This window comes from Dromaius novaehollandiae, chromosome 4, assembly GCF_036370855.1.
Source record: "Dromaius novaehollandiae isolate bDroNov1 chromosome 4, bDroNov1.hap1, whole genome shotgun sequence".
Taxonomy (NCBI): Eukaryota; Metazoa; Chordata; class Aves; order Casuariiformes; family Dromaiidae; genus Dromaius; species Dromaius novaehollandiae.
This window is the reverse complement of record NC_088101.1, coordinates 58,568,718-58,593,355: the sequence shown is the minus strand read 5'-3', so window position 1 is coordinate 58,593,355 and position 24,638 is coordinate 58,568,718. Positions and strand designations below refer to the sequence as shown.

Here is a 24,638-nt window from a genome sequence, read left to right as displayed (position 1 = left end):
TAAAAAAAAATCTATCTAGATAATTATACAGCCTTCATCAGCCTAATATCCAAGGGTTCATTTAGTTTGTTCTCCTGTAGTAGCAGTTTCTGCTCCAATTCCAGTTTACTTCAGTTTTGCACACCACTTTAATGCCACAGGAATGGGACGTACACTATTTTCCCCACGCGCTTCTACTTTCTGAACATTATTTGCCCAGTTTGTTTGACTCTGTCTAGCCTGAAGGGGAGACTCACACCGTCTGAATGCACCCAAATGTCTAACTTGGTGATCTAGTTACTCTAGTTTCCTTTACAGCCCATGGGCACCTGAAGAGAGTGATACATCCCAGTTCACTGCCAAATCACCCTTGGAGGTGGTAACCTCTCTCCACTGCACCCTAAACTCTCCACTCCTCTATATAAAAATAAAGAGCCAATTAACTCAGATATCTCAGGTAGGTGCTTAAGGTCAGACCATACAGACACTTCTCAAAAATCACCACAGGCCTGATCCCCACATCAGAATAAGTATACCTGTTTTACATTCACCATGTAGATACCAGGGAATAAATATGTGCAAAAATGCAAATCATAATCTGCATCCCCCAGGTTTATTCTCTGCATAGAAATGACATAAATAAATATCTTAGTGGATTTTGCAAACTACTAAAGCGCTCTAATAGCAGAACTGCTCAAATTTTCCATTGCGTGATGATTCACCTTGTATCCTAACAAATGGTGCTTTTTGAATCAAGCACTTGTTCTCCCATATCTCATTCCTCAAGTTTTTTCTAAAGGAAAAGCTCCCAGTCACCTTTCTTGACAATGGAAACCTGTGACTTGAACAAGCTGCTGACACTCTCACATTATTTCAATCCGTAATTATCCCGGAACAAGATTAGAGCAATGCAGTAGCGAACAAGTCCCCACAGTTACATCAGGTTCCTTCTTTGCTTCTTGAACAGTGCCTTAACTGGTTTATTAAGTCTTGCTCTGGCTTGCTTTCAACATGACTTCATGCAGGCTCTTTAGAAGAATTTTTAATACCTGATTTGCTTCTTAAGGGTGCAGTCGGCAACAAAAAAATCCTCCTGAGACACTGCTTTTTCTTGCCAGTGTGCAAACCACTTGGTTTCTCTTTTTATATTTAGCAGAATGTACTGCTTCACCTCCTGTCTTCATTTGATTTCCTTGTGCTCTTTACAAAATATAATTTGCAAATTGCACCATTTTCTCCTCACACGTGCCAAACAACCAAAACAACTGATGATCTCTTAATTTCTATCTTCATTAAAATCTTGTCTCTTAATATTTCATATTTTCATATGAAGTATTATATCATGTTTTCATATGATGTTTGTATCATCAGCAACCTACATTGTAGTAAGCTAAAGGCAAATACCTGTTTTGATAAACTGTTTGACAAACTAAACACAAAAATACACAAATACATTCTTTTAAAATAGGAAAATATGTGATAATTTTTTCACTAAACAGTCTGCACACATTGTGCGCAGTTTGATCAAAACCTGTGTTGCCTATCTTAGGGCAATGATATGTATGGAAACCAGTGTCTTCACCTCACAGTTTTCTAATGCAAATACTCTGCCCCAGAGAGATGGGCCCTGCTCCAGCAACCAGTCACATCACTCAGCAGGCCCCACCAAATTTAAGGGGCTCTGAATGGGCTCTGGGCTTTTACCAATTACACATACACAACCTGTTGCATGACGTGAGCCTCAGCCTGCACATACCCCATTTTCCAGCCCTTATATTCGCAATTAGTATTCTCCATTCTCTTTGACCAGGTTTTCCGGAGCAGGAAAACCCTGGAGTATTGCATACCTTTCTTTACCATTTTATCTTTCCAGTCCTTAAACATCGAAGAGCTGCTGAATCTAGAAAGAAGTAAACTTTCTGTCTTGTTTTTGATGATTCTTGCAGATTTTCCCACACAGTGTTGTGTTTTTGTCACCGGGAGTGGTATGGTGCTTTCTGAATCTGTCAATAATAATAAAATGTCATCTGCATTCAGGTATATTGTATGTACTTTTTCCTCTAGCAATATTTTCCTTAAATTAGTGTGCAATTTTATTGGTATTTTTACACACCCATTACAATAACAAACAACGTAGGAGAGGACAGATTTACACGTTAAACTCTGCTTGTCTGGTACGATGTAGGCATACGGAGCATTCATTATACATTAGCCACAAAACTGTAACATGAAATTTTAAGTATGCTTACTATTTTATCCCCACAGTTCATACTACTTAACGGTAGCGTTCCTTTAAGTGCTCAGGTTTCAACTACCTTGTGTGTGCACTGCGCGCTTACCGACAGTGCTGCCATCACAGTAATCTCTGCCTTCGCTCCCAGGGTCAAGCGTGACAAAGCCCTGCTTAACGTTTGCTCTGATGCCTGAGTCCAGCTTGATTGAAGGTGACTGTAAACAGAATTTGTGTCCCAGATTGCAAGTCCTTATTCATCCCAGGAGGCCTGACTCATGCGTGTTGCCAGCTGAAGTCAATGAAACTTTGCACGACTAAAGACCAACCCCGTAAATAAGGCGTTCTGCAGGGGACCCACTCATGCTTTCTAGCACCTGGTTTCCAGAATTTAAAAAAAACCTTCTGTAACGCATTCCTGGAAAATGTGTGTTTGTTACTGTCATATGCCTTTGTGCCCATGTGGGACTTGGTTTTGCACATCTTCCCTTGCAATTAATTTTCATTTAGCATTTGACTCTCCCAGGGCATTGACATTATTTTGCAAACAGCAGTGTTTGATTCAATTCTTTCCATTGATTCTCCAGGGATGTTGGTCTGATTCAGGAAGATGGTAGAAGGCAATGCTTGCTCTAATGTCCTTCCTTGCTTCTGGACATTCTTCTACCAAAGGACTCTCAAAAGAACTCACATGAAATTGCTGTAGGGTCAAATGCATCTCAAAAGAATTGTGAATGTTTTACGCACAGCAGTTTATCAGCTTATCTTTCTGCAGCAGAAGAAATGCTGTAGACCCAACCTCTTTTCTTTTTCTAGAAAACTTTTGCCTTGCTCATCGTCCTAGATCAGATCGTTTTGAACCAGTTCTGTAAAACTTCCACCAGCTGTTTTGGGAAATCTGAACTGCAACCGAATCTGGACGGGGAAAAACAGGAACTGGGTGTGATGCCTGCAGGCTGCAGCCTTCCTGAGGCAAAAGCTCGGCTACTGCTGTCTTGTCTTTGGGCTGTATAAGCCACTTTTTCTTCTGCACATAAGGAGTCTTAGAGCCATACAGTGGTTGAAAAAGACATTGATAGTTCCCTAAAGCCATCTGCATTTCACTTACCTTCTTTTCTTCATATACCTTTCCTCAACATAGAAGTATTTATTATATATTCATATATATATATATGTATATATGTGAGTATGTGCATGTATACATAATACAATAGGAATCAGACTGAACAGTAAGAGTGCAATACACCCACACAACAGGAGAGTGTGTTGCATGTTCCTGCCAAGGCTTCCTTGGTCTCAACTGCTGCAAAGCAATAACAGATGGTAGCACTGCAGCAACCAGGATACTAAGAAGAATGAATTTGACTTTGAACAATGTTAGATATCCTCAAGCAATCATAAATTTAACTTCTTTCACAATGGTTTAACTGCAAAAAGGAACTGAAGAACACTTTTGTAAACCAGCAGTACAGCTCCCTTTCACTGTAAAGCTGCATAAAGGCTATTGCAATTGCATTCCCAAATTCTTTCCTCCTAAAGTGCTAGACAGTTTACGATGTGCATATGCAGATCAGGCTGAGTAGGAGTACATGTGCAGTCTTTCTTGGAAGTGAATTTCAAGAGTGTGATGCCAAACTGAGAGCACAGTGATACAAATAAGCACAGGAGCAGTCTTTGCTCAGAGCTATTTTATCATTTAAGTAGATTGTAAAGGTCATAAATGCATCAGGCGCTGGAAGGATGTCCCCGCCGCCTTCCCTCACTTCTGAGAATGAAACTGTCTCTTTTAAACTGTCCCAACTTCTACTTCAATTTTGGAATGCTATTTGTTATTGTAAGTGCAGTTAGTAAGCTTACTCTCAGGTAAATATCATTATCTTGGATGCCACATTACAGACAAATACTTTTTTGCCTGCGATATTGTTTAAACAAATTAAGCCACAGGTTCCAAATGGAAATGGTGAAGTAACCTTCACGGTAAAGAACTGCTTCCAGGTATAAGACAGTATAAGACTGTAACTATTCCTCCACTGCAGTTATAATAGAGACACATTTGCCATTATATATCATATTTTTCAGTGTCCCTGAGTAGCAAAGGTTTTTTCCAAAATCAGTACGTCATTCAGCTTTAAAGATAGCAGAACGAAGGGTTGTGTGGACCAGGTTCCTTCCACGTCAGGAATCATTATTTTGACAGAGCATCAAAAGACATATGTCTGGAAATAAACTGTGGCTAATCTGACAACTACAAAAAGACTTTCATATATTACTCCATCAAACATCTGAACTGCTGCTGACCTTGATGAAAACACATGACGCCACATAGACACCTAGTGAAAATAGCCAGACTAAGTCATTCCTCCCTGTCACAGTCAAGTCATCCCAATGTTTGATCAACTGATGTGACCCAAAAGAGAAATGTGGTCCCCAAAACTAAAGAGGAGAGCACCAGAAAGGACATTCTCACCACTTACATGAGAACTCCATCAAAAAAAAAAAAAAAAAAAAGAGCGCGAGAGAGATTCCACTGAGCAGGAAAAAATGGATCAGAAAAACGAAGAAACATGTGAAGTGAGCAGACTGCAGTGATCCTTAGAGTGTGACCAGCATGCTCACCAGGAGTCCCACTGCAAACTGCTCAGAGCAACGCAGGATTTCAAAAGCAAATAAAAGAAGAAAACAATCAGAACTGGAGAAGGAACTAAATATCCAGCTGGTATGATCATAGTAACTGCTACAGTTGCATTTGCACTGCTGCAAGCTACTTGCTTGCATTTTTTAAAGACCAAATTCCAGAGCAGTGTAATCAAAGTGCATTCTTTGCATATGTAATTAATACAGTAATTTGGGTACTGAGCTTCTGTGATCTCACACATAAGGGTAACTGCTCATTAAGTAATTACATGCCTACCAGGTTTTTCCAGTGCAGTAAACATATTTGGAAGTTTACAGGCATGCTTGATGTACAAGAATAAAACCACGAGCAGAAGCAAGTACAGAACGACAAACTTGTCAGAGATTGCCACTTGAAGGCCCAATTGTACATCCTTTAAAAAGGAGACAACAGCGCTTTCCATTCTACTAGAAATGTATTACTCTGATATCAGCATTTCCACAACTGGTCATATTTTAAAACCGATGCAACACCAAAACCTTTCTTTAATGCAAAGAGTAGTATCATCTTCATGTCTCCTTCTGTTACTGTCTGGACTACACTGTGGGTTACTGGGTAGATATAACTGGCATCCAAATCATACTCACAGCGTTCTGGGTGTGGAACCAAACTTTCAGTGAACTATTAGTAATGTCAGCTATAAGCTTAGGTAGAAAACGGTCATACAAATTTCCATGCCCAAGCCTGAAAGATGTCTTTTGAAAAATACGGGCTTGACACATTCAGAATTTCACTACAGCTGAAAAAGGGCAAGCTTCTGCTTATGATGGATTGAGCAGCTGCTAGGAAATGAGAAACATACGCCTCTACTCAAAGAGGGCTGTAGACATCTTATTTGCAATGATTTACTTGGGAAAAAAACCAAAACATTTGGGGCAGTGAAGTTATTAATGATGTTTCTAGGCCAAGGAGCAGAACCATCTTATTTTTACAGAAAAGGTTGTGAATTTTGAATTATTTATTTTGGCTACATCAGTAAGTATCTGGACTAAGAGAGTAAGTATCAAGAATACAGTGACCTGGTGGAACTCTCCTGAAGGAGTATTTACCTGCAGATAAAACAGAAGAGCTTTGAACATTGTTCTCTGATTCACCACATTAAGTTTAATCACTGAACACAGTGAATTTGACTATGTTTCATCCTTATTTTGTGTGGGTTTCAGTAACAGCAAGAAATACAAAGCAAGGGGAACTTGAATCTTTTGTCTTCTTAAAGCGTTCACCCTGAACATCTGATTTGGGAAGAGAAGCGAGGTGCTGAGGCATCACGCAAAGGAATAATCAGCTCAATTAAGACCTTGATTAAAGATGATTCCCCCACTATCATCACTTCCTCTTAATGCATGAATGCTAATGTTGGCACAGTAATTACAGTCCAAAGCAATTAGTAACATATGCTCAGAGCTTTGAGAATGCCAAATGTTAAGTGTTATTGCCTGCCAGACCCCTCACCCCGACACACAGCAGATAAACTTGCCTCTTCCCCCTGTTTAAGAGCAGATTGTTCTTACCTCAGCACCTGCCTGGCTGCGTTAATACAAATCTGTCACCAAAGATCCCACAGAAGTGCTGGAATAATGACAGTACTTTACACTTTTATACCGTCTTCCCTCTTGTAATCTCCAGTGCTTTATAAATATCAGTAAAAACTCATGAAATTCTTATAATGTATGATCATTGTTATCTGCTTGCTTTAAGCGGAAAACAGATTCGGGCTAGCAAGGCATCTTGAGCAAAATGATAGAGCAAATGAACGACAGCTTCAGTGATAAATCCCAGATGCCCAGATCCCAGGCTTTAGATCCTGGGTTGGCTGTAGCACACGGGCTGTTACCAGAACACCCCTACGTGAGGTCCCACACGCCCCAGCAATCTGCTTCACTGTGACGCCCTACCCATTTTTTTTAAAAGGAGAAAATAATGTAGTGTTTTTTTCTTTTTTAAATCACACACATGCCACCACATAAAAGGAATGTCAATCATGGACACCCAGATCCCATATGGGTAGGGTCTCCTACCCCATTTTAAGTGATAACACAAGGAGAACAAAGTATTACCTTCATCCCCAGCAACTGAATTTCCAACAGTCTCCCTTTCCCGGTCAGTCTGGTTGGAAATCGTGCTTCCACTTTTTGTCCTTCGAAGAACACTGAAAGCCTTGTTTATTTTTTTAAAAGATCTGCTTCTTACAGTAGAGCGTTCAAAGTGTCGAGCTGTGACAGAAGGGGGAAAAAAAAAATCAATACAATGCAGCAGTTTGGGCCTGTAAACCCTAAAGGAGCACATCATTTCTTTATCTATCGGCACATGACAGGGCATAACAGCAACAGCAAGACTTCTTGCCCTTTGCCCTTGCGTTTGACTCCAGCTCCAAGGTTGCACCCACCTTAATCTAGGTGCAATTATCCTACCTCTGTCCCACACCCTAAAATTGCCACCTCCCGTCTTTTTGCCAGCCACACACACAAATCTGTACCTGCAAGTGTGGCAGCCTGTGGACAGAATAATCCACAGCCATGGCAGAATCAGTAGCAATCCAGTGAAAAATGCGTCTAAAAGGAAGAAGCACTGCCCCACAAACAAGCTGCGCATATTCAACAAGAAGAAAACCTGGAAGATTTGTTAATAGCTGTTTGCAGTAAAAAATACCACATTGCCTCAAAACTCTGTAATATTTCCAAAGCATCCAACAACAGCCAAGAGTTTCACGTCTAAAATCAAAGATTATCCAGGTGGGAGGGACCAATCAAGTCACAGCTTCTGATTTGGGTAAGGCAATACCAAAAAATTATAGTAGTTTCAAAGCATGTCACTATCCTTTCCATCCTGCTGTAGATATCTTCCTGGCTATTATGGCTCTGTCCCTCTGAGCTCTGCAGGCTAGCCAAACATTGTAATCTAATAATACCATGTTCCCTCAAACCAGACTGTGGTCTCAAAAACTCAGTAAAACTAGCAGGATCTAACTCCTTTCTGGTGTTCTCCTCTTTCCACCTTCCTTCCCGTCTCTCTGTCTTGCCCCATGCTCACAAAGAGGAGAGCATTGCTCAGTTTCTAAAATTTCTTCAGCTCCTTGTCCGTTCTCCCAACACACGGCTGGGGTAACGCAAGGTGGGATATTAATTTCGGTTTCGGAGTCCTTTGATATAAGCCGTCACCTCACTGTTAATGCTTCCTGGGTCAGTCTTTGGCCAGGCTATCTATGTCAAATACAGCACTTGTCAGAGCTCGGTGCGGTGACACGGGGTGAAGTGTCAAGGCAAGATTTCCTTGTGTAACTTGTCCCTGACTGCAGTTATTTCAGCAGGACGAACTCCTCTGAGTTTCATCTGCTTGGAGGCTGGAGAACCACCCCCAGAGCTGCCAAGGCATTACTTAAGGCTTGTTTTCCTGTAAATAATTTGCAACTGCCAAGCACAGTTCCCAGCTGGCTTTTGGGTAGGTGCCCACGGTGTGGCCTGTGGGGGTTGGCCAGACCACCGTGCTTTGGTGAAGCCATTGCACAGCTGCACCATCTCCCCGGCATCTTACGCATGCCAGTCACTCTCCCAACTGAGCTGACTTGCCTAAATGACCTTTCTTAGGACCTGCAGCTTAACTGTGTGCACCAAGGCTTTCTTCAGCTTGATGCTGCCCTGCCCAAGCAAATTTGTTTTTCCCCTCCAATACCTCAGGTCACTGAGCGCACATTTTGGCAAGCCATGTAAAACTAAATCTTTGGCTGTCCCCTTTTTTTTCAGCTTCCAGTAATGTACATTTCACAGGAATGAATGTTGAAAGAGGCTGATAGGCTCTGAAACAATCATTTTTAGTCCTTACTTCTGTGCCGGTTGCTGCGACGCGGGTCTCCGGGACTGCTGCCCGCCTGGCTGTCCTCCGAGATGGGGCTGAAGGCCGGGTTTACCAGCCCTGGCTCATCTGTCATTAAGGCTATGGCCGCGGCCGCGGAGAGCTCGGGGCCCAGAGCGGCCACGGCTAAACTGGAGCTATGGTCCGGAGAGCAGTCTTGGGAACGCCTCTTCCTCTCCTTGGTAAGGCCATAGTGGGACGCTCCTTTACATCTAAGGGAAAGGGAGACACGATAATAAACTGCATTTAAATGTTGCCTACTTATAGAAAGTATCTGATGCTTAGAAATCACTAGCAGTACAATCTACGACTATGGGGGTGACTGAAGAAATACGGACACTCAACAAAGGAGAAAAATACCAATCCTGTTGCGTTACACAGAATCAAAAAGAAGGTCCCCCATATCAGCTGAACTATCACCTCACTTGAAAAGACTGCCACTGGCCAAGAGAGAGAGAGAGCCACAGCCTTGCCTGTGTATAAATAGTTACTGTGGATGCAAAAAGACAGGAACTGCAGGTGGCTGTTTAAACCAAAGGCTAGAATTTGTAATTTGCCCCTTGTTTTTGGTGAATGAAAGAAAGCAGGGTGCAGCCTGATCGCTTCTGTAGTTCTGCCAGTGAAATAAAAGCCACCGCACCTCGCTCCGCACCTTGATGCACGTCATCAGCCACCCAAACAGTCCCGCTGGGGGCCCAGCACTGCTGTCCTTTAATCAGCATAACGCCTTTCTCTCTCAAATTTATGGCCCGCACTTCGAATAGAGATAAGCACACACAACGAAGAGCGCTCCAGGCCAGGTTCAAATGCCTCGGGGCTGCGGGGAATCGGGTCTGGACTGGGAAGCCCCGCAGTGCCACTGCAGCTCATTTCTTGAGCTGTAAGTAATGGACCGTTTTCATATCCAGCCACACGGATGAATTTGCTGGTTCTGCTATTCCAGTTGAGCTGAACAGCTGAAAAAGGGGGGTCCTCGCCTTGAGCTAGGAGGAAGCCCAAGAGGCAGCAGCGAGGGTCCCGCTGGCCCCGCAAGAAAGTCACTTCAATGAAATTAAAGGCCGCTGTGCTCTTTGTGATTCAGTATTTAACTAGAGTTATAAAACAACCAAAAAACCAGTGCAGCCCAAGGAAACAGCACCTGTCACTTTTCTCCAGCACCACTTCTGCCCACTGCTCCAGCCCTTATAACTTCATTCACTGTATTAAAAGAAATCTGCTTTTCAATAGTAATCTAATGAGCTTGGCCTACTTACTGTTACTATTATCTCCTTCTTCATGGCAAAGGCTAACTGATGACTTTCACAAAAATGCCCTGTAGGATGAATTCACAGAAATAGCTGCACAAACCCTTAGGGATAGAAAGCTCTCTGTAATATACAGCATGCACAAAAGGCAATGCATAATACATACACTACACCACGCTAGTGAGTTAAGTGTCAGAAAAAAAATAGTACCCTGAACAGAGGCTTTGGAAAAGAAATCATTTATAAAAGCAATTCTTGGGACAGAAAGATGAGAGGAGGATGAGTCTCAGAGTTTTTTGTGTCAGTTTCAGAGTAGTGATTTAACTTCTCTTAGGGTACTGTCTTTTTATGAGGAAAAAAATGAATTAAAACCTTTTTAGCACTAAATTCATTTTTCATCACTTGTGTGATACTAATTTTGACAAATTCTCTCTTAAAAATAAAAAAAACCCCACAGACACTATCACACTGATGCAGCTGTGCAAGCGCTTTATCCACACTTTAAGGTTTGGATGAGAAAGGCTGTGGCAGAAGTTATTTCTGAAACTTTCACAAGCAAAAGGAGATGTCTTGAAAGCAAATATTCTTTTATGAAACAGAAGGTTGGTCAACTATTTCAAAGCACCAAAAAAAAAGGTATTTGGGATGCTTATTCCAAAGCAAGCCTGCAGCAATGATGGTGTCAAATGGAAGGGAGGTGCTCTCCTATCTCCGTTGCAGAAGGCAGTTCCCTATATCCTTCCAGAAACAAGAGGCCTGATGTTCTCATTCAGCTCCTGAGAATGGTATGTCCCCACAAGCATCCCAGCCCTTAGCAGGATGCTCTCCTTTTTATTCAGAGGGAGAAGAACCACAACAGCCCCTCTTGCGTCCTACATATGGCTCTCCAACACAGCATTTTGGGAACCCTTCTCCTCCCCACCCTTGGCCTCTGTTGGAGAACTTGCAATGGAGCCACATTTACTAATGAAGTCTGTGAAACTCTACAAAATAGTTAAACATAGTTTAAAAAGCCACAGCAACAAAACATACACAAGGAAATGGCTTTGTGGTGAATTGTTTGCTATGCTCAAAAGACAATCTCTGCATTACAGAGATGTGCAAAGATTGAATAATAAGAGACACTGATGGGAAGGTTATAATTTAAAGGCTTGAGTAGGTGTTGATGAACTAATCTTACGTGTTAGTAAAGAGCAATATTGGAGTTATTGCTACTGCCTTTTTTTTTTCCCCTCCAACTTGTCAGTGAAGTTTCAGTAGTTGATATTAGGGAAGCAGTCCTGTGAGTGGGTCCTCAAAGGCAGATCCTATTTTTGGTGGTTAGTATGAAGATTGACATGAAGATCAGATAGGGCTCTGCCCAAAGATTTCCACCTATGTGGGTTTGGTTGCTGCTTGGTGCCCATCTGTGCTTTTATACTAAAGACTTGACTTTTTATGCAAATCCTTAGTCTCTGCTGCTGAATTCACTACAGACACCCAGTTAACAAGATCAGTCCAACTGCAATAAACAACAGACAGTTGCTTTGAATGCAGAGAGGGATGACAAAGTTTAAGATGTAGCTCATTGGAGAAGACAAGTTATTGTGATATAAAGCAAAAAGCATATCTTTCTAATTTTGCCAGAAATAGTTAAAAGAGAACCAAAGCTCTTCAAGTATGAGTGCTGCATCTATTTCCTAAATAATTGTGTCAGGCATAAATGAACAAGATGCAAGCCCTCTTTCTTCAGACTAACATAGTGTCCTTGAAGAAGGAAAAAAATACCAAACCCTCAAACTTGTAATAAAATCTGCAACAGCATCCCTTCACTTTCATTGTTTTCCTTGTGCTGACACTGCTGTGATAATAGAAAACAGAAAGAGACGACTGTCTAAGTGGAATCACATTTATAGTGCCTCAGCTATGTTTTTCCGTACGGTTGGATTTGGCTCCCAGAAAAGACCCATAAAACAGCTACATGCCAGTACTAATCATCTCTCTCACTGTGATTATTAATCAGCTGCCTGATTTACAGCTGGGAGAGAGGGATGGCAGTCAGAGCAGGGTACCTGATTAGCATAAACCAGCCCCAAAGTGAAACCAATGCTGTCTGGTGGCCAAGGTGAACTGCAGATTTATATCTCAGCTGCTCTGGACAGCAAGCACTTCTGTGTTTTTGTGTGATACGGAAACAATTTGAAGGCCAAAACCAAGAGATAAAAAAAGACATGAAAAATGCACGTCGTTGAGTTCATGCCATTAAAATAGCGTCACTAGGCACATTTGGGAAATCTGGGAAATTGTTTCTTATTCTCGCACGGCCTCTTTCATCACCATCTCTCCCCGACAGCGACGTGCTGTGCTAAGGCTTGGTGGTGCAATCAAGCTACAGCGCAGCCAACGGGCAGCGGGGAGCACGGGGGACGATTGCCAGGGACCTCTGGCCCTGTGTGAACTTTACCTAAAGCTCGAAGCTTTGCTTAGACGAGCTCCCTGCAAGCGCTGAAGGAGGCCTCGCTCCCAGCGCTGCGGCAGCGTGTCAGGAGGGAATGGGAGCCATGACTGCCCTCGCTCGTCACGCGATGGAGGCTTTGCAGGCCAGGCTTCAGCAGTAGCACGTCCCAGGCGCCGGAGCGAGGAGATCCAAAACCCCATGGCTGCCCTAACTTGGTCCCACAGTTTGCAAAAACAAGCTTTGCGCAAACCCCAGGCCAACAGAAACATTTCTGCGTATTGCAAATTCAAATGAAAACAGTGGTTTTACAACAACGACGCGCTTTCCTTGCAGCGTCTCTAATGCGCACAGTGTAGCGGGGAGAGCCTGAGAGTGAAGCTGACCTCAAAGATTTCCATTACCCGGGCTGACACAGGGGCAAACCGTACAGGCAAAACATTAACAAGGACAACTGCAGTCATTTTTCACTTCACTTTTAGTTACCTAAATGAACCACAACCAAAGGCCAAAAAAAAAGAAAGAAAAGAAAGAAAAAGAAAAAAAAGTATGTGTCTATAACATACTTGCTTTACCTCACATACCTGGCTTACTGATCTGGGTCACTTCATGGGCTGCTCTTCTTTCTGCCTAGCCCCCACCCGACTGCCCTGGGGGAAACCTCATCTAGCGAGTGACGAGGAACCAGCCCCTGCTCCCGAGCCGGCCCGGGTGTAAATAAACGCCGCAGCAGCAGCTCTCCCTGCCCAGTTCCACAGTGCTTTCCAGACCTAACTTCCCGCCTCACTCGCATTTTGGTAGTTTTGCTTTAGCACAGCAGCAAGGGACACGTTGTCTGAGTGCAATTACGAATAATGTATACAAAGCACTTATGATCGCCCAGCAGAAGAAAATACTGCATAGCAGGCTGTCATCACTGATCCCTGATTAGGGCAGACAAGTACGTTTCAATCAGGCCCTCACTAGAAGTAGTCTTGTCCCCATGTTATTTGGGCTAGGGCAAGACTTGATATAAGCCAGGATCGGAAGCACCAAAGTGTGCATCGCACCCTCTGTCACACAACCTCCCCCGAGCGCACCGGAGCCACCGAACTGATCCAGCGGAAAGGACGACAGAGCAACTGACGGTCGCCAGCAAGGACCAGCATGGATAATCAAGCACGGACAGCCTCTCTTGTGAGACCGGCAGTGAGAAGGGAGGGATTTGAAGCAGAGCAGCTGCCTTGCAGAGACACGTAGGCGATTCCTCTCCCAAGGGAGCCCTTTGCACCGTGTTGGTATCAGCAGTGGCTGTAGCCCAAATATAACCCAAACACCAACCATAGGGAACTTAGGTCAAACCTCTCAATTCTAAAGCCCTGTGAAAATCCAGCAAAAGCAAGCAAACTGACTTGGTTCTCAGGCAGGGAACACGCTGACTCTTCTGATCTTAATGCTGCCAACAGCGCAACGGGAACTGCAGCTAAAAACAAAAAGAGAATTAGGCACCTAACCTCAAACCAAATCCCATGTTACAGATCGAAGCGAAAAGGCAACAAATCCACAATCTCCCCTCCAGACTAACCACGCAGGTACTTAAGAGGCCAAAAACATCAATATCTTCAACAGTGAAGCTGACTAATATTCTGCTGCCTGTTACACCCAATGATGTTGTATCATCCTTCCTCAGAAAGCTGGCTCTCATGAATCCCAGTCCTGAATGCCAAAGTCCTCTTTTGCTGCCTATGAAAATGAATCCTGGAACTGAGTGTTTAGCAGTTAGGTGTGGTGAAGCAATGCTTTTTCCTTGATAATTCTGGGTTCCTGCAAAGATTAACCACTGCATGAACCCTGCATATGGAAAAACAAAAATTGATAGATAAATACTTGGAAATTTTTTTTAACATATTTGCCTTTTCTGCTTTCAATAAAAGATTGCGTCATACCAAGAGCATTCCTTGGGCTACTGTGAGGCAGCTATGGCTAGGGAGGTCCTGTCTACCATAAACCTTCCTCAGTTTTCATAAAGAAGGGGATGAGCAGTCTAAAAGCAAAGCTTAAAATCCTAGTCTACGGTTTCCAATCAACATCACCTGAAAGTCATACTGCAAAAACTATGTCTAAATATGCAACTCCAAACAGGCTGCTTTCTGCAAGTGCATCTGAATTTCGTGATAGGGCCAGCAACATCTCCAGATGCTCAGCACTGCTATCCTGTGCACTCAGTACCTGACATTTGTGCACTTAGGTATCCTCTCTCCGATGGCCTCCCTTATCGCAGTGTCAGAGTCTTGCCATCTTGTTTGGAGAAAAAAGCTCATTTTTCATCCAACTTAAGTGGGAAATGGTCCCAATTACTATTATTCTTTCACTACTATGTATCAATGCCCCTATAAACAAAAGCCTTTTAGAGACAACTCCCTGACACCTGGGGCCCTCGCGCGGCATCGTGGCCGCCTGGGAAGGAAGCACACGTCGGCCACTTGATCCCTGCTGCCTCCTCTGGCTTCAGGGTGAATGATTCCACCCCACACTTCCATAAACACAGCTCGTCTCCCTTTCAGCGCTTTGATAAGTACAATACATGGGCCAATGAAGCAAATGGCTGTCGGAGAGATTTTCTAATATTATTCGCTCTCTACTGTCAACCAAAGATCTTTGCTAAAGTATAAACACACAGTAGATTTAGCAGCTCTATCCTTCTGCATTAGTACTCTATAAATATTTATAAAGGTCTTCATAACATTTATTTCTTTACGCTAAAGATATTTAGATTATATACTTTCCCACAAGAAAGGAAAAATCTCTCAAATCTTCATTATTTCAGTTTAACTTCTGCAAATCGCTGTATTTTCTTACTGCTTTTTGTTTTAATTAAGCCATCATAATTCAACAAAGTCTAGAACTACCTAACTAATAAAGCCTAAAGTTGTGTTATGTCCTGTCTGTAAAGACCTGACCCCAGGGAAGAGCTGTCATTTTCACAGTACTCTCGCACTATGATGCTATCAAACAAAATATAAGCATATATAATGTAAGGAATGCATGCAGGTTCTACAATGTATTTTGGGTTGATGGACAATGGTCACAGTTCAGTCCCAGTGGTTCCCAAAATTTCATACGGAAAAGATGGCCAATGCCAGTCACAAATTAAACAAGCCCTCTGCTCTGCACAACAGAAACCAAATACCCATTTTAAGTGTGGATGTTTTTACTGAGGAAAGGGAGGAATATCCAGATTTCCTACTAGTTTTCAGGACAACTGAGAGAACCTGGAACACATTTTTATTATTGAACAAATTGTAAGGTTCAAATTTCATGTACATGACGACAAAGTGTCATGTAACGTGGTCATGATTAAGATTTTTTTTCTTTTCTTTAAAAACCACAAAGTTGCATTTCAACCACCAGCATTAGCTTCTCTTATGAAATATTTAAAGAGCTCCATTAGCCTCTGTCGTGGGAAGAGAGAATTGGAAGGAATAGGTAAACAATACCAGTTGCCTGCAACTGCAGGCAAAAATCATGACTGGGATTATTGTGCAATGCCCACAGTTGTTGGGGCTGTACAAATGGTTGGTCTCGATCATGCTCTTTCGCTCCCCTGACACTTCTTCCAGGCCATTACTCTGTCACTGATGATTTTGAAACTACAGCTATGCTTATTTCTCTTCAAGGGTCAAGCATAGTTTCAAATGTTTCTAGTCTTAAGCCATTCCAAAAAACGTGTGTGTGTGTGTGCATGCGTGCGTGCATGTGCGTGTGTGTATGTGCGTATGCGTGTATTATAATGCAACATAACTGCAGCTGTATTACATATCGGGAAATGAAGTTGTAAATTGCTCGAGACAGCCGAGATGAGCAAGGCACAGTGTGGGCTGGAAGTGCCAGCTTCTCTTGTGGATTAGCCCAGGTCCCGTGCCTAACCTGGAAGCTAAGTTGTCTAACACAACTACTACTTTGGAGAAGCTACCATTTACAACTTAATTTGCGGCTTCACCTTCCGTTGCCCCCTCCCCACCCCCTGAAACCATTAGCACTCTGAGAAAACAGTGCAGCATCAGCAATCTGTTTTCATTGCTCATTTAAGGCTTGGCCTTAGGTTGCCACTATAGCTTCTACCTTTTTCAAAGCTGCTTTTCAGTGTAATGCTTGCAGAAGACAAGTAGACCTAGAACAACAAAAATAAGGAATTAACTAGGGTGAAAGACTACAGCCAGCCTATTAATTACTATTTGCTCCTAGATTACTATAAACAAACATTATTCATCACAATGAAGTTACTGGCTACAAGTTCAGTACCACAGTGATCTTGTGTTATGCAAAACAATAGCAGTATTTATTTATATGAAACTTACTCAATTAAATATTAAAGTTCCCAAGAGTAATCTAATAACATTAGTTGCATCTCATGCGAACTGCTCACACCAAGTGATACAAACAAGGAAAACAGAGGACTGGCACACTATCTCTTAACTCGTGGCAGGCGCTCAGATACCAACACAGCCAGGAGCACGTGAGTACACAGTTAGGACATTCAGAGCAAAATAAGACGGAAAAAGAAGACACCAGGGGCTAGTATCTTTGAGCTGGAGAGAGCCCGTAACTCTTGCTGTCTTGCTGATGGCTTCTAATGTTTTTAGTATTCAATGGCTTACAACAAAACACTGTTTTAGTCCACTAACCCTGTTTAAACGCTGTGTTAAAGTCTCAAGTACTAAAAACTCCACTTGACTTCAGCAGAACTGAAGCTTGATTAAAACTCTACCAAATACATTCCTCACCTGCAGAATTGCACCATTTTCCACATAAAAAACTTAAACTTCCACCTTCCCTGCTCTTGAGGAAAACTGGAACATGGTTTCAACAGGAAGAGAGAACACATATATTAGAAAGTCTCACCTCCCCAAAAAGTTTCTTCATGGAAAACTTAAGTATTCATCATCAGCTGCCGATCAATACTGGTACTTTCCTTTGCCTATGAAAGGCCCACACTAGGGAGCAACTGCGTGCAACACGTGTTAGTCAGGTATTTGGAGAGTAACATAACACTTGCCATTAGCAGCTGTCAGCTTCATGTCTGATTTTTAAGTCCATCCAAGACCACTGAAAAAATAGCACTGGTATTCAGAGGGCAATCTTGACTGCTGATTTTGCCTTATACTAATAAAACAACAACTCAATCTTTTTACAAAAGAAAGTGAGATCACATGTAATGAGACTGCAGGGTCATTGAATATCTAGCTCGTAATCTTAACTTAAAAAAAAGCCTAAGCAAAATGAGAGCATTTATATTAGGGCTCAATAAAATGTTAATGCTGCTCAAATCAAGTTATCTGCAACAAAATAAATGCAAGGACAAGGAAATTCTTGAGGCATTGCACTGCTATACCTCATAATACGACACAATCCACTACACTGTTTTTCCAATTATGTAGATACATGTATAATTAATGTTAAGAATAAGAACCAATCTGTTGATTCATGTATTTTCATGCTTATTGTTCAGTGTTTTGATCACTTGGTTATATTCAACAGGTGTAACTAGTATCCCGGAACCTAATATCTTAGCCTTGTCATCCTCTCCTATTATCCCCACCTATACTAGAGAAAGTTTATGATGCAGTGAGCAAAATATGCTTGCGAAGGGACAAGAGGTTTTGGTTCTTTGACAACAATCACAATATGGAAAAGATAGTGTCAATGTAACCACATTCTTGCAACTACAGGCAGAAGAGCCTGCCAGACAGAAACTTTGCATTTACACACACTTCACACACGTTTCTTTGTTCCATACACCTAATCAAAATACCTACTATGCCACAGACTCAACAAGCCATCACTGCTGAGATTAAGTTTTAAGCTTCTGTTGACATAAAGCAGTGAAACATGAGTGTAAGATTAGAGAGGTAAAATAATAAAAAGGGGACACTGCATTGAATTTCAAGGTGTTTCCATCAGAGCCTTGGATTTACTAACATGCATGTTACTGGAATTTGCAATTACAAGAAACGATGTGGCTGTGGTCAGTAAGCAATGACCGCTGTCTGTGTATCTTCTTATTGCTAGACCATGGTATGACTAACCACCCAGGAGTCTAGCTCTAGTGGCACTTGCCCCTGACGTCAGCGACCCAAAGATTGCATAAGATCCCTTTTAGGTCAGCATGGGTGCCCAAATTATATCACTAACACATCTTGGTACACGCTGCACTCTGAAAACATATTTGCCTCTTTGTGGGGTCAGAAAAGGGAGGTCTTCATACGCCTTCTTAGAAGTTGATAAAACACAAAAATCCCTGTCTGGTGCCCATCTGAGTGTTGTGTGAATGTCTCTGCTGCAATGAGTAAGAAGCATCACAGTACGTCACAAACGTTTCCTATTTTAAAAAGTAGTTCTCCTGTCTTTCCAATTCATGGGCTGATATTCAACAAGGACCCCCAAATAGCCCAACAAAATGTGAACTACATGCAACTCAGAGTCACCGTCTTACACAAACCCCTCAAACAACACAGGCTCCTTGTAGGGTTGAGAAGGGAAAGGAACGTTTCCTGGTGCCTCACAGAGCTTAGATTCCAGGATTTCAGCCTAAATGAGTATCAACACTGGCATAAGAAGTACATAACTCATGCTGCTGAATAAATATCTCATTTTATGAGTTTCTGTGCACATAACATAGCCAGCAGTACATTTTATTCATCCAACTCTAGAGAAACACCGTTCTGGCTTCTGCTGCGCCTGTCTCTGCAGTCTCTCCCTTTGCGCATATGGTTGGAAGAGGATGGAGCAGAGGGATATTGTGAGCCAGTTTCCAGGACAGAACTCCCAAAACCCACCGGACATGCAAAAATCTTCACTGCTTGTGGTTTGATGGGTTCCACCCAGTTGAATATGAAATATTTCAAGTGAGATATTTGGCCCTTCCATTAAAATAAACACACATTGTAAAAGCATTTGAAGATTCCAGAAAGTCCTTATTCAGCCACAGTACAAGTATGGTTGGAATGTTGTTTACAGTCTTCCCCAAACTCACATGGTAAGAAATACACACACTGTAAAAATTGTGGAAAACACTTTTTTCAAATTGCCTCTTTTTTTAAAAAAGGAACTACTAGAAACGCTTTTTACCCAAATTCCTTTAAGCCGAATTTGAAAAAAGGTCTTAGGCTCCTCATACATATCTTAGATTTAAGCGGAGCAGCAACCCACAGACGTGCTGCCTACCCACTGACGCTAGTTTTCCTAAGTAACTGCTCACAGCTGTGCTAAGGCGCTCTGGCGGAGCAAAAAGTCCTGGCCTTAAGGTTCACAGACCAGGCATCCATACTCCGAAGCACGCCAAATTACCCAATCCACCCGGCCTTCTTGCCACGTAAGTATGTTACGAACATATCAAGACATATGTAATAAACAGTGGTGGAAGCAGGGCTCTGACCTTGGACTCCTTTAATAACAAGAGGTGCCTTCAGAAGTGGGTACCATATTAACAACACCACAAAATAGATTTCCCTTACAAAGGTGAGTAGGGGAAGGAGAAAATCTCTTTTGCACCGTATCTTACTTTTAGCCCAAGTTGCTCTGACTTGCTTCTTCTTCCTATGCTTTAGCCTGCAGATACTACAGGTTTCTTTAGGCTTTCCCAGTCATTTCTGCTCTCTCAGACAGCATGCAATTTTTCTGTGGTATAAATAACACTAATGTTTGTGCTCCGGTTTTTCTTTAATTATTCAATTAACTAAAAAGTCTTGGGGTAAGGAACAGTCTTCTCATACTGTCCGTGTACAAAATGCATTAACCTGCCTACTCATCCTACTAAAATACAGGAAATGGAAATGAAAATAAAAACAGAATGCTCTTTAAGAGCCTGCTCTTTCACTCCCCTTTCATACCACTGCTGCCATGAGAAGTCCAAAATTCAAGCCCTAAAAACTATTTTTACTTTGGAAATTAAAATGCAAGCATCAGGCATGCAGCTGGGCACCTGAAACACCCTGGGCAGACCTGGGCAGCAGGTTTGGAAAACTCAACCTTGAGTATGAGTTGCGGTTATATTCTCCAGGTAATCTGAGATGGAGGCCTTGCCCCTGCTGTCCTAGGAGATGGCACATCCTGCTTGACCTTGCTGCTGCTATAAAATGGGTCTGGGTTGCTATTTATGAGGCTTTCTTGAAGCGCTTCCAAACGGTGAATTCTTTCTGACAGGTCCTGGCATCGTGGTGATGCAAGCAGCCTGAGGCTGTTCCAGCTTAGGCTGTGATTTCGTTAACGTCACGATTTAAGTAGAGTTGGTATAGTTAGCAGCGGTGATGGACCCCCTCAAGGAAAACCCAGGTGGCATAGGAGATGATGTCATTCATTATCGACTCTGGAAGGGGGATAATTACGGCTTGTCTTCTTCGAACTGAGATGACCCTGGTCCTTCAGAAGGCAGCTAGCAATGTGAGCTCCAGCAGCTCACCAGGCTATGGCTCATCTCCTGCTAATTTTCACAGCAAAGGGACTACCTAGCTCATGACCCAAGGTGATCCAAGCCATTACCAACAGCCAGAGGCTCAAGTACAACATCTACACTTATGTCCAGCAGACTGCAGTATGCTGGGGGTGTTGGATGTGTTGGCAGCCCAAATCCAGACCTATTTAAAACAAATGCTACTTGCTTTATGTAAATATTACTGTAATGGCCTGTCAGTGTAGATGGCTAATCCACCCACCCTGACCACTTTTCTAATATGGAATAATCTTATGGCTACAATAAGAAAATTTTCTCTTGTTCCAAAATACCACCTCCTCCACACCAGCTATGAACACTGAGGATAAAAAAAAAAAAAGATGGAGACAGACTAAAAAAAAAATAGTAATGCATTTAAAAATTTATACTAGCAATTGAGATATGTTTCTGTTTTAGTATTTTTTTTGCAATGCCTTAGATCAATGTTTGGTGGTTTATCTATCTTCAGCTGATTGTACCTTTTGTGGCTTAAAAACTCCTATACTACCCTGAAACAAGTTATCTTCCTGGAAGGGCAAAACCATATGCTCAGCACTCAACAGCTTTTGTTTATAGTGCTGTTATATGGAGAGAGAAGGAGCAGGAAGAAGAAAGAGAAAGAAATACCTAACAATTTAGGGACTGTAAACAGAACAAGAGTCTTACAGCAAATTATTTTCCTCCTTCTTTAAAAGCTAACTGAAGATGTGACAGCATCACGTAGGAAGGCTTGTTGAGTACTTAGATATGGGTATTAAGGAGACCTTTCAAAATTGAGCACAAACAGTTCTACAAAGGTTAACCACATCAGCCTCCAGAGATGGTACTGTTTACTAAGAGCTTGTCTGCATGAGGGAAATAAATGATTACCAGAGTGGTTGTGGAATAATACCTCAGCCACAGTATGTATATTATATGTGTGGAAACACATATCCCACACGAGTTCCCCTGGAGACATCCCTCTTCCAGAATAAGAGCATTCACCAGAGAAGCTACCCTGGCCTAAGAGCAGCACTGCAACCACACACGCAACTTTATCATGGATGAACTTCCCTGCAGAATCACACCATTTCTTTGGGGTAAGATCTGCCCCCTCTCCCCTCGCCCCGTTCTCCGGGCTCCCAGCAGGGACTGGGGATCGCACAGCATATCTTAGGTGCCAGTTTCCCGAGGCCACTGCACCCTGCAGCGCCAGGCTCTGCGCCCAGAGCTCCTCTCGCTGTGCTAGGTAGCGGCTGTGTAATTATGCCACGCGTTCAAGCCTGTGAAGGTACCTGCCCATTCCTTTGGCCCACAAAGAATCAGGTATACCGAGGCAGGAACAGACATTTATGCCAATGGATACAGGTTACACAGGGAAGTGAATTGAGGGATCCATTTGCTACTGGGACAAAAAAACAGATCCTTTTTTTCTTTCCTTTGATAATTTGTTTTCTGTTAATCAACATGTTAAAAGTATCGTTTTATCACTGGTGCCCTAATAAGCTTGAGGGAAAAAAAGATCTCCCAAATTAGTAGGCAGACTTTTCCAGCAGCATCCTTTATAATGGAACCTAACTTGCAAAAAATGATTCGTTCCGTCACCCTTGTCTAGCAGTTGGGAAGTGACATTTTTCCATAGCTCAGGCTTTGGAGCTCAGTGAGAGCCAGGTTCTACCCTGCACCGTGTCACCTCTGGAAAGCAAGTTAAAGACTCCCTTTATCCCTTGTGTAACAAGCAGCCTTTCGGGCTTGCTATGCTTTTTGTCTCCCACAATACAGATTTGGCTCATCTGTGGGTTCTCTATACCACCATAGGACAAAAAGCAAAAGGCATAAAAGCAGTCTCGCAGAGCCCTAACTGTAGGAGCAGCACTTTTTTTTCCCCTTCAGATATCACAGCATTTGTAACAAAAAGAATAGAGGTGAGTAAAAATAAAAGACACCCATTTACCTTCTAATAAAGTTTTAGCTGAAGGTTTTAGCTGATTAAGGATTTAGCTGACAAAGCACAAAAGAGCTTGGAACTGGAAGCAGAGCTCTGGAGCTGCATCCAAATATTGCTCAGGTTGAGGGGTGCTGAGCTCAGGGATCCAACCAGAATCACGGATTAATCCAAACTAATGTGCTCAGCTCTGGATCTAACAACGCACCTTTGGTTCGCAAGGGCGGGGGCCACTTCTCTTCCATGCGAGTGTGTGAGGAGACATGGAAGGAATGCTCTTTGCAAAGGAGCTGGAGAGGGGAGGAGGAGCACAGCGCACGCTTCCCTGACGCAGGGGACCGCAGGCAGCACAGCTGCTCTTTTTGGAAACGTCGGAGAGGAAAGCGAAGGTGCCAAGGGAGCTGTCAGCAGCGGACAGCCCAATAGGTGATTCCAAGCTAACGCTTCGCATAGTCATAATCTTTTCTTGAAAACATTGCGCAGGAAACCTGGGTCTGACTAACTTTACAAATAACAAACACCATTAAAAAAAAAAGACATGTGAATTAGGAAATCACACAGGATCAAATTTCCTTGTTTCTCTATCTGGATAGTTCTGAAAAACGAGAGTACAGGAGTGTCTCAGTACAGATTCTGCAACTAAAATAGCGATGTATCAGCCCTCTCCTCCTTGGGCATGACCACATCCAGGGAATGCCTGAACAAGGATTTCTGCCTGGCTTTCAGCTTGGGGCTCCAGCCACACCACCACCTTTCTCACCCTGACTCCACTTCGTCCATCTCATTTGCAAGCCTCCCAGGGCAGGGAAGGCAGGCTGCTTTCTGAGGTCTGCACAGGACCAATTATTCCACCAGTTCCCAAGAAACAAAATAATAAAATTATATCCCTGGGCCCTGCAGGAAGTCACACACATCAGGGCGCAAAACACAATCTCAAGTTTGTTTTGAAATCCTGTCGGTATACACCTGAGCGGCAAGAGTGCCGTGGCAGCTCTCACACGGACACAGGTGCTCCCTGCTCTCCTCCTCTGCACCCAGGGTCTCCAGCTCCGAAACACGGCATGACTGCCAGGTTTAGCGGGAGGACAGACACACAGGGAGGGAGGAGCAGCAAAGGGTGTCTTGAGCACTACTAGTCAGAAAGAGAAGGCGGGGGGGGGGGGGGGAAATGCGCAGAAGCTTTTTGAATGAAGATCATCCAAACTGTAAGGCCTGAATTTTCCTGGAACAAACAAAAACCCAAAAAGCAAAAGCCAAACCCTCCACTTTTTTGTCTCTGGGACACTGAGCTAAAATGAAGCTGCTAAAATGATTCCTACTTCATCCCCATCACTGTGGTCAGGGGGAAACAAGACGCTTTCCTAGCCTTCAGCTATGCCTTTACTTGCAGCTTCTTCTGTAGCTTCTGTCACAGGCAATGGGCCCCTTCCCCTTCGAACCTCCTGAAGACTTCGGTGGAGATGTGGATAACCCTTACAAGGAAGAGCGCCAAGGCTGGAGACAAACAAGGGAGCCTTTTTGCACTCTTGAGCTATAGCTGCAGATGATGAATCTACTTTACCATCAGTCATGCTGCTCTCCTGAAAGCAGCCTGTTTAAAATGGCCTTCCTGGAGCAGGGAAACTGTTTGGTCACTGTAAAGTCATGGAGTTTGTTTCTACCAAGGCTGGGAGATAAATTTCAACAAAAACAGGGGAAAAGTTAGGATTTTGTAAGATCTGCTGTCATGCAGCTACCATTGTCACAAGGGACAGGAAAAGTGGAGTCTGAGGTTTTATGAAGCTCCCACATGGGGTTTTTTTGGGGTGGGGTGGGGGGAGGCATTCACAGCGATTGC

The 24,638-nt window shown here is 42.9% G+C and overlaps 1 protein-coding gene across 3 annotated transcripts in view; it reads right to left on the bottom strand.

Moving 5' to 3' along the window:
* The window catches only part of LNX1 (ligand of numb-protein X 1), a 90,091-nt gene that overhangs the window by 27,892 nt on the left and 37,561 nt on the right, over nt 1–24,638 (bottom strand). For 2 of the 3 annotated variants that reach the window (XM_026093747.2, XM_026093749.2), the window contains 3 exons: nt 8,703–8,944; nt 6,941–7,096; nt 1,827–1,982 (listed from right to left, as the gene is read on the bottom strand). In XM_026093747.2, coding sequence (XP_025949532.2) covers nt 1,827–1,982; nt 6,941–7,096; nt 8,703–8,944 — 554 coding nt within the window. The remainder of the gene's footprint in view (nt 1–1,826; nt 1,983–6,940; nt 7,097–8,702; nt 8,945–24,638) is intronic. The other variant, XM_026093750.2, reaches the window with a different exon arrangement.